Source organism: Eretmochelys imbricata, chromosome 16, assembly GCF_965152235.1.
Source record: "Eretmochelys imbricata isolate rEreImb1 chromosome 16, rEreImb1.hap1, whole genome shotgun sequence".
In the NCBI taxonomy this organism is placed as follows: domain Eukaryota; kingdom Metazoa; phylum Chordata; order Testudines; family Cheloniidae; genus Eretmochelys; species Eretmochelys imbricata.
Genome location: NC_135587.1, coordinates 16,674,505 through 16,690,231, shown reverse-complemented (window position 1 = coordinate 16,690,231; position 15,727 = coordinate 16,674,505). Strand labels below are relative to the sequence as shown.

The window sequence follows — 15,727 nt, the reverse complement described above, 5'->3', positions numbered from 1 at the left end:
CTGTAACGTGGCCATGACGGTTCGCGTGCCTCGCGGGGCCGGCCTGTCTGAAAAGTACTTTGCCACTCTCTGATGGGGGGCACAAAGTAGGATCAGCTGAGACACACTGAAGAGTCTCGAACAGTCCCTTCTCCACAGCCCCCGGCATGGCAGGGCCAGGACTGTGCCAACTGACAGAGAAGGGTTGGGTGGTGCAGGGCGCACACTCCCGTGGCGGGACCCCGGAGGCAGGAGAGGCTGGCAAAGCAAGTGTAGGGTGAGGTGAAATGATTGATCAGGAGGGATGGAAGAGGGAAAGCCGAGGTGAGGAGAGACAGAAGGGATGTTCTCGCTTAACAAGCACCTCTCAGCGCTCTTGCTGTTTGCGTAGCCAGCTTGTGGGGGGGGGGGATCCAGAACCCCCTCCCTTTTAGGGCTCCAGAGGTTTCTGAGAGAGCACGAGCAGGAGAAGAGGCGGTGGGCAGCGACTGGTTGTGTAACCGAGAGTGGCCAGGGGAGAAGGGATGCAGACAGGCTTGGGAGAGAAAAAGGGAGTTGCAGTCAAGAGCTGGCAGCCTCAGGCAAAAGGGTCAGTGAGGAATCCTGATTGGACGTAGCTCTTTCCTTTGGATCGATGGAGCCAAGGCCTCGATTCCATAAAGCATCAGGAGAAATTTGCAACAATGCCTGTTGCAAGAGCCCGTGACGGCTGAACATTAACAGCCGCTCTCCCTCCATCAGATCCAATCTGCCTCAGCGCCATCCCGACACCACTTGAGATCAGAGACCAGTCAATGGGAACTGGTGGGAGACTCACTCCTGGGCTTTTTTTCTCTTCTCTGGAAAAGGAGCACGGAGAAAGCCTGGCCCCAGGACCCATCCGTTCTCCTCACTCCTAGCTCCACTCGCCTGGCCTTCAAAACTCGCCCTTCATAGGGTCACCACTGCCCGGAGCTGGTCCAGCTTTCTCTGGCATGCTGAGGGGCCCAGAGATGGCGCCACTTTTCCCACAATGAGGGGCTTTGTCCCACAGCCCCCCATACTTAGCCCTGCCTTCCCTGACACCCCGAGGGACCTGTGACACTGCCCAAAGCAGGCCGTACATTCCCCATCACCTTGAGGGGGCCAACCCCACTGCCCAGAGCAGACGCTATCCACCCATGATCTGAACACACTAAGGGCTTGTCTACACAGTGACATTTACTGGCATCACTCCACTGGTCAGATTATGTACATGAACCAGTATAATGCCAATAAATTTCCCCTGGAGACACACTGAGAGACAGGGCCAAGGATTCCTGGCTCACCCGTCCCCCACACACTGTTTGTCAATAGGGAGGCACTGGGGGACGGGTGGCCTGCCTGGCTCAGACAGGGCAAGATTTCACTCGGAGCCAGTGTGGGGAAGCAAGCCCCCTAGAGGCAGCGCTACTGGCTGACGCAGGCTCCTGGCCACCCTACGGCTCAGCTGGCCCTGCACTAACTGCCGAAGACTCTCCTCACCCTGTCCGCTGACTTATTGTCTTTATGGAGTGTGACACGAAGGCCACCTAATCCCAACAGCGTGCAGCTGCCAATGACATGGAGCTGGCCAGCTACAGGAGTCAGTAGGGAGGGCCCTTGGAAAGGGCACACGAGGGGAGGGCAGTGAGACTCAGCCGGGGGTCAGGCGAGGCAAGGCTGCCCTCACCCCTGGCTGTGAGGTGAGGAAGGAGGCCAGTAGGGGAGACACCACAGCACAGTCCCCAGGCTGAGACTGCCCTGGAGGGGCCTGAAAATCCTGGCCTGGCCTTCCCCAGCCTGCGAGGACAGCCAGGGCTTCCCCAGGTGTGAAGTGGCACCTGCCCAAGCTGACGCATTACTCGGGGAAAGCTTAAGGCAACCCAGAAGAGGCACGCCGAGGCCAGGAGATCTGTCTCCGAGACAGGCTGCGGGGGACGCTGCAGCTGGGAGCGCCTCGGGTTGGACTGGTGGGGGCTGCGCCCTGGCTGGTGGGAGAACCGGCCGAGTCTGGGCCGTGCCCTTTAGGTCACGCTCGGCTGCTGAGTCAGCCCCTTGGAACCGGGCTGTGAAATGCCCCCCCAGCTGGGTGCTGGAGGAAATAAACCCCCAGGATCTGATGCCTGTAAGGAGCTTTCAGCAGTGGGGGAGGGGAAGGAGCTTAGCTGCTCTGCTGTGAGGAGACCAAAGCGGTTTGCAGTGTGCGTGGCAAGTGCCTGGCTCCTCTGGGGAGCCCAGGCCATACAGTGGCCATCAGCCTTGGCTCTGAGTGCAGATCACAGAGGAGGGCCACTACCATCATGCCATTGGTACAGAGGGTGAAACTGAGGCACGGAGCAGGCAGGCCTGACTTTCAGAGATGCTGAGAACACACTACCCCACTTAAAGTCAAGGGGAGCTGCAAGTTCTCTGCACCCATGGGGATCAGGCCAAGAGGCTTACCCAACCTCACACAGCCAGGAGGAGAACCCAGGAGTCCTGACCACTGCTCTCATCATCTATTAACTGAAGCACACTGCCCGGTAATATAACCCCCAACCACATGGTCGGGGTGGATCCCGGGGGCTTCTGAAAGGGAAGCAGGGGAGCCAGATTTTCAAGAAGAGTTCGGCACCCAACCTGCACCCTGTGTGCTGAGCTCTGCTGAGGATCCCTGCCCAAGTGCCGCGTTCCTGTCAGCTGGGAGTCAGAGACAGGCTGTGCCAGGGTTTGGCAGGGTCCGTGGCAGAGGCAGGACTGTTCCATTAAACACAAGATGTTGGTGCATCTGCCTGGTGGGGCGCTGGGTGGGAAAAGGGAAACTCCTCGGCCTCCCCACTGTGGAGGGAGAAGGCTTGGGAAGGGGGTGAAGAGATTGAGGGGGATTCCCTAAGGAGAACTGTGCGTGAGGCCCCCAGACTCCGGCTGTCAGCCCTGGCTCCTAGGGGAGCAGCCGCCTACCAGGTGGGATGAGAGGATTAGCCAAACACCGTCTCCAAGGCCGTCCCAGTCAGCGGGACCGGGGCTGAGCTGGACACTCAGCGTTGAGGGAGCTGAAGAAAATGATTTAGCGTCAGGCTGCATCAGCGCTTCTGTGCCTGTGCCAAGTACCTCAAAGGGCCAGGCCAGCAGGGAGACAACATGGCCCTGCCCTGGGGCCAGCAGCGACCGGAGGCACAGCCCCGGGCAGCAATCCCTGAACAGCCCTGCTCTCGGGGAAACGGCTGAGATGGAGCAAGCTCTGCTCGTGGGAGCAGGCAGGCCCCAATCCTGCAATTAGAACCTCATGGCTGGCAGGATCGGGACCTGCCCTGGCACTGACCACCACCATGGTCTGTGCCAGTGGGGAGAGAAGAGACCAGCATTCACTACCCCTTGGGAGGAAGTTTTGTCTTGTGGTGAGAGCAAGGGACTGGGAACCAAGACTCTGGGGTTCGCTCTGCCATTGACACGCTGGGTGGCCTTGGGCAAGGCATGGCCCCTCTCTGTGCCTCAGTTTCCCCATCTGGGGCTATCCCTACTTGGCTATTGAAGGTTACTGAACTTTGCACACTGCTAGTATCAGTGACTCAGGGATGAAAGAGGTGTCAGGCTCAGCTGGAAGCAGGGGGGCAATGTGTGGGGGTGTTGGGTCCTTGGGGTGTTGAGTCACGGAGGCTGCAGTAAAGTCATACACATCACTTGGAGTCATGCAGCCTGGGATTGATTTTTTTAAGCTATTCCTTTTGACATGTGGGGATATTTGCATACGGGTGGGTGGATGTGCTGGCAGTGGCTGAACCAGTTTCACTGGAGAGCTGTTGAGCTAAGCCCGGGGTCGCATGCAAGGCTCAGAGACAAAGACCAGGCCAGCAAAGAAATTGGATTCCTCCAAGGCTCTAGCCCAGGCATACTAGTCAGCACATCTCAAGGACATCAGGGCAGGGGGCAGGCCAGACTAGAGGGGGAAACCAATCCCAGCCCATGAGTCCAGGCCAGGGGCTTTCACACTGTTATCACTGCCTTCCAGTGGCCCCTGGGTTCCTTACCTGCTACAGCCCAGTTGGTGCCGGTGCTGACTTGGTGTCTGACTGGAGAAAGAGGCTCCCCTGCTGCCTTCTGCCATGTGTCTGGTCAGATGTATAGGGCATGGAGGCCAAATAACTCGCAACCTGCAGCACAGTGGGTCAGATTTACAGCGTGAAAAGGGAGTGAATGCTGGTAGGGTGGCCTAGTGGGTACAGCACTGAACTGGGATTCAGGAGACCCGGGTTCTTATTCCTGGCTCTGCCACTGACCTGTTGGGTGACCTTCAGCAAGTCACGTGCCTGCCCTGTGTCTCAGTTTCTCCTTCATCTTCCCTGTTTAAGTTATACTCTCTGCAGGCCAGGTGTGTCCATTCCCTAGGACAGTGAGGTCCCAACCTCTGCTGGGGCATCTGGGTGCTATTGTAATAACAGTTAATAATGAGGATTAAAACATATTCTAAAAGGGCACCTGCTGGAGGGGAGAGGCCCAAACTTCTCCTGGCTGCAGTAGGAGCAAGGTATTTATGAATCCCAGATTCAGGTGGACTCCATATTGTTCTCTCTTTAACGGCCCATCAGCCGTTACCTTCCCTCATACAACCTCTTTGGGTGTCCCGGGCCCAGAGCTCTCCTCTCTGACTGGTGCAGATTGGAACTGGAATGTGAGATTTCTTATCTGAGTGTGGGGCTTAATCGTTTTCACACTCCCTGCAAGGTAGCATTGCACTCACCTGCATTTAATGACTGCACCAGGCTCCTGGCAGGAAGTACGTTACCAGCTGACCCAAATCCTACTGCCTGGGCGGGTGACATCCCTCCACACCTTTGATTAACACCTCGTGTCATTTAGTGGAGTAACAATCGTATGACTAAGGAGGGTATCCAAGCAGGCCTTCAGAAAACCGGGCTGCTACTTCCTGCGTTGGAAGCCTTTGCAAATTCTCTGTGAGCACCGGGGCTCCTTTAGGGCAAGGGCTTCAGAGGAGATCCTGCAGCTCGGGACTGCTCTGTATCCCAAAGCAAACAAGGCAGGCTGGTGTCAGAGACTTGGCCACACGGTGCACGGGGGAAGGGCCCAGAATGGCAGTGTGTGGTCTGGGACTCCGGCAAATCCATTTCTAGCACACTGTCACTCCACCCGCCTGACCCGGAGAGCGCTGGGCACGGACCAAAACTAATCAACCCCACCCCAGACTCAAGCGATGAGGAAGGGGACCCGGTTTGGATGGAGAGGGAGTCCCCACACCCAGGGATGCTGGGCATTGCTGTGCTGCCAATGGTTTGGGGCCTGGTGATTTATTTATCTCGCTGTCCTTTGCCCGGGCCCCGCTACAGCTCCCAGGGATGGTGCTTTGCGCACCAGTAACTCTACAGTGACAATCGAAAGGCGAGTGACTCCAGGCAGAGTAGGTGACGGTAAGCAGGAAAGATAAATATTTCAGCTCTGACTTTAATGGGAAGGGGAACAAATCCTTTTTGCTTAAGAGGGGGAGATCCATATTTTATGAGCTGGAGAAGAGCAGCGATGGAGCTGCTGAAGCTACAGCAAATATTATGCTCCCCCACCCCCCTTGGCTTGTTTGCTGCCTGCCTGCCTGCCTCCCTCAGGCTGGAGAGACCTAGAGCAACAGCATTCCCCCACACCTGCCCCATCTCTCCCACATGCCTCAGCCTGCTATCTCCCTTCTCCCCTGGCTAGATTTCCACCACTCTCCTCAGCCCCCTGCTCTGGCTTCAGCTGCAGGGCAGCCGAACCCTCTCCTCACTAGGCTAGGAGCGGACATCTCAGCCCCTGAATTCAGACACAGGAACCCTCAGTTCTGGGTACATCAGCCAGCCAGATGCTGTTCCTCTCCTCGCTCTGTGCCCCACCCCATGGCCCGCACACCCCCACAGACAACACCTCACCCGAGAAGGCTCACTGTGATCTGTGCTCTCACAGCAGAGACCAGCATGGACCCAACCACAAGCAGGGCCATGGACTAATACTCTGCACTCAAGTAGCCTGTGTCATGTAAGGATCTCAAAGTGGGGGGGAAACCGAGGCACTGAGTGGGGGCACGGCCAATGGCCGAAGCAGGATTCCCTTTCCCCTACTCCAACCATTAGAAACTCTCCCCAGTCCCCTGCCCCAACTAGCAGCGACTCCTGCTCTGATCCACAATAGAACCTAGGAGTTCCTGCTTCTAGCCCCTTGCTCTGGCCACTAGTCCCCAGCACCAGCTGTCCCCACCACGGCGATGAACCCTGCTCAGGACTCCGGAGGATCAGGAAGGTGTGTTGATACCCACCGCGGTGTTTCTTGAGAGAACTCTGCATGTCGCTAAGCTGCCAGAGCATCTCTCTAATCGCCAAGCCCTCCTGGGGCCCTGAGCTGGTGAAGATGGGCCCCTCGCTGCCCTGAGCAGCGCACAGACAACTGGCCTAGTTACAAGTTAAGGTCAAAGCAGCTTAAAGGGGAGCCTCATGGCTGCCTCTGCCCCTGCCCTGCTCCCTCCCTCTGCGCACAGGATCATGGCAGCCAATCGGAGCCAACATCCCTCCTGGAAATCAGCTTTGGGCCCCTTTCCAGCCAAGCGGCCTCCTCCCGTCAGCTGAGTCCAACGAAAGCCCTTTTAAAAGGGCTTAACTGCAGCTTCTCAAGTGCTCAGTGCAAGGATAAAAATTAAGGCTCTAATTCTAGAAGGTAAGTACAGCATGGATCAGAGGGAGCGCTGGCCACCTCTTCCATGCAGCACCCCCACCCCCACCCCCACGCCTGCCATACGCTACCCTTAAGTCGGGACAGCAGACCTCTGCCAAAAGCTTGCTTGCAGGGTCTTGCTGGAGAAGCCTGTGCAGGGGGTGATGCACACCAGTGGTGCTGTATCAATGCTGCCAGAAACATGGCCAGATCAGCTGGCTGAAGTTACCCATCTGCTCAGGGTGAGCCCTGAGGGAGTGCACAGGAGCTGGGTGTGCAGCTAATGGCAGAAATGCCCAGCATTAACCCAATCAGCAGGCACTGCTGGGGCACCCTTCATCCGAGGGCCAGACTCCCTGCCAAGTGACCCCGATGGCCATCCGGAGGGACTCTGGATTTACACCAGGGCATGCAAGGGTACAATCTGATCTCGCATCTCAACCCACCCCATTGAGAAGGGCAGCTACATCCCCATTCAACAGATGTGGAAGCTCTAAACTCATAGACTTTAGGGCCAGAGGGACCACCGTGATTAGCTAGTCTGACCCCCATGCACATCGCAGGCCACAGAACTTTACCCACCCACTCCTGTAACAGACCCCTAACCTCTGGCTGAGTTACTGAAGTCCTCAAATCACAGTTTAAACTTCAAGTTACAGAGAATCCACCATTTACACTAGTTTAAACCTACAAGTGACCCATGTCCCTTGCTGCAGAGGAAGGCGAAAACCTCCCAGCGTCTCTTCCAATCTGACCCAAGGGAAAATTCCTTCCCGACCCCAAATATAGTGATCAGTTAGACCCTAAGCATGTGGGCAAGACTCACCAGCCAGACACCAGGAAAAAATTCTCTGTAGTAACTCAGAGCCCTCCCCAGCTAGTGTCCCATCACCAGCCATCGGAGATATTTGCCGCTAGCAGTCGCAGATTGGCTACATGCCATTGTAAGCAGTCTAATTATACCACCCCCTCCATAAACTTATCACGCTCAGTCTTGAAGCCAGTTAGTTTTTTTGCCCCAGGGCGGTTCCAGAACTTCACTCCTCTGATGGTTCGAAACCTTTGCCTAATTTCAAGCCTAAACTTGTTGATGGCCAGTTTATATCCATTTGTTCGTGTCCACCTTGGCACTTAACTTAAATAACTCCTCCCCTCCCTGGCATTATCCCTGTGATGTATTTAGAGAGTAGGGGCCAACTCACCATTGTGCCAAGGCCTCTTTATGCCATCCTGATGGGAACACCCCCTGCACAAAGGGGTTTGGCTCACTGGTGTCTGACTACTGGACAGTAATGGCCTTGGGGAGGGAGGGGGAGGCCCTGCCAGAGTGCACTGCTACCGGGAGTCACATGAAGCAAAGCCTAAGTTAGAGCAACCCCAGGGCTGCTCTAACTAATATCATGGGACCATGCCATCCCCAGGCTGTGGGAGTGGATAGGTGACTTGAAATCCCCTTTGTCCCTCCCTGCTCCATTCCTGCACTTCACACCTTGACACACCAATAGAGAAATGAAATACATAGAGTTTCACTGACTTGCCCGAGATCACCCAGGAAGTGAACACAGACCTGTGCTTTAACCTCCAGATCTCACTGCATCTAGGCCAGATTTCCAGAAATGCTGAGAGCCCACGCCTCCCAGTGACCTCAGCTGATGTTGTGGACACTCAGCACTTTTGGAAGTCAGGCCTCCTTTTGTTCTCCTCCAGACAGACTTTGAGAAAGTAACAGATTTTTTAGACAAAGGAAACGCAGTGGATCTAATTTACCTAGATTTCAGTAAGGCATTCGATACGGTGCCACACGGGGAATTATTAGTTAAATTGGAAAAGATGGTGATCAATATGAAAATTGAAAGGTGGATAAGGAATTGGTTAAAGGGGAGACTACAGCGGGTCATACTGAAAGGTGAACTGTCAGGCTGGAGGGAGGTTACCATTGGAGTTCCTCAGGGATCGCTTTGGGGACCAATCTTATTTAATCTTTTCATTACTGATCTCGGCACAAAAAGTGGGAGTGTGCTAATAAAGTTTGCGGATGATACAAAGCTGGGAGGTATTGCCAATTTAGAGAAGGACCAGGATATCATACAGGAGGATCTGGATGACCTTGTAAACTGGAGTAATAGTAATAGGATGAAATTTAATAGCGAGAAGTGTAAGGTCATGCATTTAGGGATTAATAACAAGAATTTTAATTATAAGCTGGGGACGCATCAATTAGAAGTAACGGAGGAAGAGAAGGACCTTGGAGTATTGGTTGATCATAGGATGACTATGAGCCGCCAATGTGATATGGCCGTGAAAAAAGCTAATGCGGTCTTGGGATGCATCAGGCGAGGTATTTCCAGTAGAGATAAGGAGGTGTTAGTACCATTATACAAGGCACTGGTGAGACCTCACTTGAAATACTGTGTGCAGTTCTGGTCTCCCATGTTTAAGAAGGATGAATTCAAACTGGAACCGGTACAGAGAACGGCTACTAGGATGATCCGAGGAATGGAAAACTTGTCTTACGACAGGACACTCAAGGAGCTTGGCTTGTTTAGCCTAACCAAAAGAAGGCTGAGAGGAGATGTGATTGCTATCTATAAATATATCAGAGGGATAGGAAGCTTGATGAGTTTATGGAGGGGATGGTATGATGGGATAACATGATTTTGGCAATTAATTGATCATTAACTATTCATGGTAAATAGGCCCAATGGCCTGTGATGGGATGTTAGATGGGGTGGGATCTGAGTTACTCCAGAGAATTCTTTCCTGGGTGTCTGGCTGGTGAATCTTGCCCACATGCTCAGGGTTCAGCTGATCGCCACATTTGGGGTCAGGAAGGAATTTTCCTCCAGGGCAGATTGGAAGACGCCCTGGGGGGTTTTCACCTTCCTCTGTAGCATGGGGCACGGTTCACTTGCTGGAGGATTCTCTGCACCTTGAAGTCTTTAAACCACGATTTGAGGACTTCAATAGCTCAGACATAGGTGAGAAGTTTAATGCAGGAGTGGGTGGGTGAGATTCTGTGGCCTGCATTGTGCAGGAGTCAGACTAGATGATCATAATGGTCCCCTCTGACCTTAATAACTATGAGTCTATGAGACTGAACTGGCCAAGCTGAACAGAGTTAATCAGGGGCCAGAGGCTTAATTAAATGCAGTGGTGAGACAAGAGGCCGCATTTTCTGGATCCCTGTCGATAGCTGATGCTTTAGTCCAACGATAAAATAGAAGGGAAAAAAACACAAGGGGACAATATATTAACATGTGAGAGACCGAAGGTTCATCAGCCAAAGATCACGGGCACCCAAGCCAGCTGCTGGGGGAAGCAGCTTTTATATAAGGACATCTTGGCTCCATCTGACCCCAGTTCTGAGGGGGCCATATCAGGAGAGTCCACCCCAGCTCACAGCCCCAGCTCTGAGAGAGTGAGCGGAGGGGGAGCTGCTGGTGGTTTGGGTTGCTTCTTTTGCTAATTCTCAGCACCAAAGCGTTGCTGGGGAGCATCACTTTGGCCATACCATGGTCAGCGTGCCCCTTCTCACTGACAAATGTTCATGGAGATGGGTCTTTGCCTGCCAGGAGGCTGGGGGAACGGCTGCTCCTCAGCCAGATCCCCACATTCACATGCAAAGAAGGGGAGTCACTGCATGGCTGCAGCTCATTCAGAAAGAGGAAGGATGGATCAGTGGTTAGGGCTTTAGCCTGGCCCTTAGGAGACCCAGGTTCCATTCCCTGCTCTGCCACAGACTTCCTGTCAATAGTTGCTCTGTGCCTCAGTTTCCCCACCCATATAACAGGGATAATAGCACTTTTGCATCTCATAGAGGGGTTGTGGAGATAAATATATTAGAGCTTGTGAGAGGCTCAGAGATTGTGGTAACAGGAACCCTATAAGGATCTTAGATAGATTGAATGTGTCTGAAAACTGATAAGCCCATGCATTCAGATATTACAGGGAGGAGACGTAAGTAGCTAGCTAGAGAGGAAAAACCCACAGACTTGAGAATCGTTCATCTGCATTGTCCGGTGGATAGTTACAAATAAATCCAGCTTGGTACACACACAGCAGGGCACAATTCCTGGGTGAGTGTCCTTGGAAATCAATACTTTACCCCAGCTTCAGGAGTTACATCCTGATCACTAGGCAGCTACCAAACACAGAGCAGAGATCCTGTTGGTGATGAATGCTTAACAGTTGGATTTCCCCGGTCACTTAACTCTGGATCCATTTATGGGAGTAAAATAAAGCAGCTCTGCAGGATTTACCTGACCAGCAAGTAGTTCAGGGCTAGGGCTCTTGACGCTCAGGAGACATGGTTTCAATTCCCCGCTGTGCCACAGACTTGCTACGTGACCTTGGGCAACTCGCTTGATCTCTCGGTGCCCCAGTTCCCCACCTGTAATATGAGAATAATGACATTTGCCCTTCCTTCCGCCTTTGGCTGTCACATCTACTTAGCATGTAAGTTTTTTGGGGCAGGGTCAGTCTCTTACTCTGTGAGGGTACAGCATTGAGCACAGGGGACCCAGATCTTGGCTGGGTCTCCTGTGATCATAGAATATTAGGGTTGGAAGGGACCTCTGGAGGTCCTCTAGTCCAACCCCCTGCTCAAAGCAGGACCATACCAAGTACCGTCCCTTATTTTTGCCCCAGATCCCTAAATGGCCCCCTCAAGGATTGAACTCACAACCCTGGGTTTAGCAGCCCAATGCTCAAAAACCACTGAGCTATCCCAACCCCCAGCCCAGCCACTGATCATGCACTCACTCAGTCATGAGCACTGGCTGTTTTGCAAACTGATGCTTCTGTGTCCTCCCCTGGGTGGCATCATTGTACAGGCAGAAGGACCCGTTTTTATTGACGTTAACCCAGGGGGTTTCAGACACCAATGAAAGTTGGCGTTCTGGGCAAGACAACAAGTGAATTCTTTGCTCTGAGCTGATTCTCCCATCCCTAGGAGATGGGCGACAATGACATGGCACGTCCCCTTACACGCCATAGTTCCAATGTAATTAGCGAGTGTACAGGGTTTGATTTGCGCCCAAGTCTGATAAAGCGCTCCTGGAGCGAGACAGCTCTGCAGAGAGCCATGCCATGGAAAAGGCAGCGGGATGCCTGGCTCCTCATGGGAACTGCTGGCAGTGGGGACGGGCTCCGAACTCTCACTTCCTAGCTGCTGTGCCCAGAGCTGGCCCTAGACCAAATGGCGCCCCAAGTGGAGAGTGTCTTTGGCACCCTCCTTTCCATTTGTTACACTTTTGAATACCCAACAGCACCCCGAGCCTGGTGCCCCCTGCCCCTAAATCCGGCGCTGGCTGCGCCTTTTGTTTCCCCAGGTTTTCCAGCGGCGGGAGGACGGCTCGGTGAATTTCTTCCGCGGATGGGAAGCGTACCGGGATGGATTCGGGAAGCTGACTGGAGAGCACTGGCTAGGTACGCCACTCCAGCCCACTGCACAGGCTAGCAAAACCATCGGCCCAGGGTCCTTTTAAATTCTCCTTGGCATGTTGGGGGGAAGGGGGGGGGCTTGCTTTTCTCGTCCATGGTATTTTATCTAGGGAGAAGAACAGAAAAGTCCTTTGATGTATCGAACCAGCAACTGGGGAGGGGAATGGAGGTTGCACATGTGGGTTGGACCCACTGGGATCCACAGTGCTAGAGAGCACTGGGGGAAGGGGAAAATGCACCTTTCCTCCTGGCAACAGCGGAGACCTGGGGCAGGGCTGGGGCCCAATCTGGAGACAGCAGGAGAGGGTTTATTGTGGCTAATAGCAGCCCACTCCCCTTTCTGCAGATATGAAGGCGGGGTGGGTAGGGGGGAGCTGGAGACAATAGGATGCTGTGTGAGGTGGCTAAATACCTTGTGCCCAATGCCGTGTGGCTGTGACTAATCCACTCAGCAGAGCCTCCTACTCCTGAAGCCTCTTGAGCGACAGGAGAATCCCCATTAGCAGAACAGGGCCTGGTACGCAGTCAAGCGGGTCCAACTCCAACACAGAAAGCCGGCCTAAAAAACTCAGGGCCAAATCCATCCCTGGGGTAACTATCAAAGTCACAGCATTACCTCGGGGTGGGGCAGAGTTTGGCCCCTTGGGGGTATTGCCCAGAGACTCTAGGTTATGGCCCAGCGGAGACAAGAAAAGCCAACCCCTGCAGGCCGTACCACCCCCTACGTCCTACAAGAGCCCCTGTCAAACGACCTGGCCCTCTGCTCTGTGCCGAGGTGCTGGTATTCCCAAGGGAGCTCGCGGCCGGCAGGCAGGGGGCCCGGGGCTCAGGTGGCATTGCAGGGATCTCACTCCCTGTGCCCGCTGCACTGCCAGGCGGGGATGCTGCAACCACAGGAGCGCAGGAGGAAGCAGACGAGCCGAGCAGAGGCCTCCGGGGCTCTTTGGCCCTCCCTGAGGCTGAGGAAACGGACGCCAAAAACTTCACAAAGGGTGAGGCGAGCTGCTCAGCAACCAGCACGCTCAGCCCAGCCCCTTACTAGCCATCCCTGCCGCATGGACACCCAGGCATGGTTGGTATCCTGATGCAAACGCAGAGCAGGGCGGCTGCTGCGCAGTGGGGCCCAGGACCTCCGGGGATGTGTGTGTGTGTGTGTGTGTGTGCTTCTGAATCTGGTTAGGGCCAGGGGCGCTATCTGAGGGCTCCCCCATGCAGGAGCCCTGTGCCAGCCATGCCGGCAGGAGAGGAGCTACTAATTAAAGTGTGTGCGGGCCTGTTAAAGGGGCTTGCTCTGTGTGTGTGTGTCTGGCTGTCTCGGGGGCTAATAGCAGCTGACCAGTGAAGGGCTGGGGCTGGACTGCTGGTTCAGGAGAGGAGGTTCAGGGGGGAGGGAATCAGTAGCAAACAAGCCAAGGGCCACACTTGAGCTGTGGAAAGGAGGCACCTGGCCTCCGTTTCTGAACAGCAGAGCGAGGCTGTGGGTGGGGAGGAGGTGGGGAGGCAGAGTCGCCACTGGCTGGCAGGAAGATGTTAAGTCTCTCAATACAATTGCACCTGTGTGATACTTTAAAACCAGCTCCTGCTAACAGGCAGCTCCGGGTTGTCTTTAAAGACCCTTCCCCTCCTCCCCCGACTCCTAGGAGTGAAATCTCCAAAGGATGATTGCTCAGTGAGATGTCAGGGCAACCCCTTAGGAGTGCCCGCCTCCCCCGGTCCTGCGGGCACAGCCCCCTGCTGCAATGCATGCTGAGCGCTCCCACCAGGGCAAGCCCCAGCTCAGCAGCTGAAGCCAGGAGCTGCAGTGTGGAGGGCCCCTCTCCCCACCCCAGGGCATAGGTGGAACTCACCAGGTGCTTCCAGAGCCACCACAGCATGCTCTCTGCTCCGCAAGGTGAGCACGGCCTCGAATCCTGGAAACAGGCAGCGGGGAAGGGAGAGAATTGAAAGAGACCCAGACTCACCTTGGGAAGCGTCACTTATTGCCACTGACGGCTCCTGAGACATTTAATTAAATAGCCTCTTCATTAGTAGATGAGCAAACGGACTGCAGAGCTCCCCGCATGTGCTGGCGTGTCCGGGAGAGAGGATCTGCTCCCCAAGCCAGGACTGACATGCAGAAAAAGCCCCGTCCTTCACCACCCCTGTAGGGACTGGGGGGGTTGCTTTGGCTGCAGTGGATTGTTAACCTGACAGGTTGAACTCAGCTGGACGAAGGACGCCCCCCCCGTCTCTGGAGATGAGGAGCGGCCTGTTTGGGGGAGCCTCATGTTTGCTCCCTCTGTCCCTCAGTTCTGCTCCCCATCTCCCCTTTCAGGAGGGTCACCCAGGGCGGGGTGGCGGCCGAAGCATTCTGCTGTCTGCCCAGCATTCATTACTCACAGGTCCGTGGTGAGCCTGCTGCCAGTGCCCGCGACTGACTCCTGCTTTACCACCACAGGGCTGGCGCGGCTCCACGCCCTGACCACGCAGGCCAGCTACGAGCTGCGCATCGACCTGGAGGACTTCGACAACGGCACGGCCTTCGCCCAGTACGGCACCTTCGGCGTGGGCCTGTTCTCCGTGGACCCGGAGGAGGACGGCTACCCGGTCACCATCGCAGACTATTCCGGAACAGCAGGTCGGTCTGTGCTGCTCACGGGTCGCTCCCCGGTCCCCACCCCGCCCAGAGCACATTGCTCGGGGAGAACGAGGTGGGAAGGGGAGATAAGGCCTCGTTTCTGTGGGGCTGTGTCAGAGCCGTCTGCAGCCAGACCCCTCCCTGCTGTCGCTGCGTTGAGTCCCACAGCCTTTTGCCTTTGATGAGCCCCAACCTTTGCCATTCATTCCATATTGCTACAGGGAGGAAAACAAGCTCACACCAGCCCTAGGGAGGCCTGGGATGGCGGGCAGTGGGGTCAGGAGTGAGGTACATCAGCAAAGCATTTGGGAGCCTAAAAGTGGACTAGCAGGGGGAGCAACTGGTGGGACCGGAATTGCCTTTGCAGGACTGTAGCAATAAGGGGAGTTTGCACAGCTTGTTGCTCCTGGCTCTGCTCAGCCTCTCTCACTCTCTCGAGTCCCTGACCTCCAAGGCCTCCGTCACCAGGGCAGACCCAGAGGGCAGAGAGGCAAAGCCGCTCCAAGCCGCTGTTTGCACCAGAGCCGCTCACTGCGCTGGTGCAAACTGCGGCTTTGCCTGGGGCTCTAGACAGGCGGCTGGAATCCAAGCTGAGGCCGGACCTGCGCCCGCTCCCGCACGTATCCGTTCAACAAGGGAAGCTGGCTTGAGGCTGAGTCTAGGGAATGCGGGAGGCTGAAAAGCAGGGCTGGGGCGGGAGCGGGGCCCAGCAGCGATGGGCAGGGGCTTTGCTGATGGCCGCTCTCCCCTCGCCCGGCAGGGGACTCCTTCCTGAAGCACAATGGCATGAAGTTCACCACCAAAGACCTGGACAACGACCATTCGGAGAACAACTGCGCCGCCTTCTACCGCGGGGCCTGGTGGTACCGTAACTGCCACACCTCCAACCTCAACGGGCAGTACCTCAAGGGCCACCACAGCTCCTACGCCGACGGCATCGAGTGGTCCTCCTGGACCGGCTGGCAGTACTCCCTCAAATTCACCGAGATGAAGGCCCGGCCTGTCAGAGAGGAGAATTAG

The 15,727-nt window shown here is 55.3% G+C and overlaps 1 protein-coding gene across 1 annotated transcript in view; it reads left to right on the top strand.

Moving 5' to 3' along the window:
* FIBCD1 (fibrinogen C domain containing 1) overlaps positions 1 to 15,727 on the top strand; it is a 38,105-nt gene extending 22,378 nt beyond the window's left edge. The window contains exons 5-7 of the mRNA XM_077835979.1: positions 11,979 to 12,075; positions 14,528 to 14,707; positions 15,468 to 15,727. Of these exons, the coding sequence (XP_077692105.1) occupies positions 11,979 to 12,075; positions 14,528 to 14,707; positions 15,468 to 15,727 (537 nt within the window). The remainder of the gene's footprint in view (positions 1 to 11,978; positions 12,076 to 14,527; positions 14,708 to 15,467) is intronic.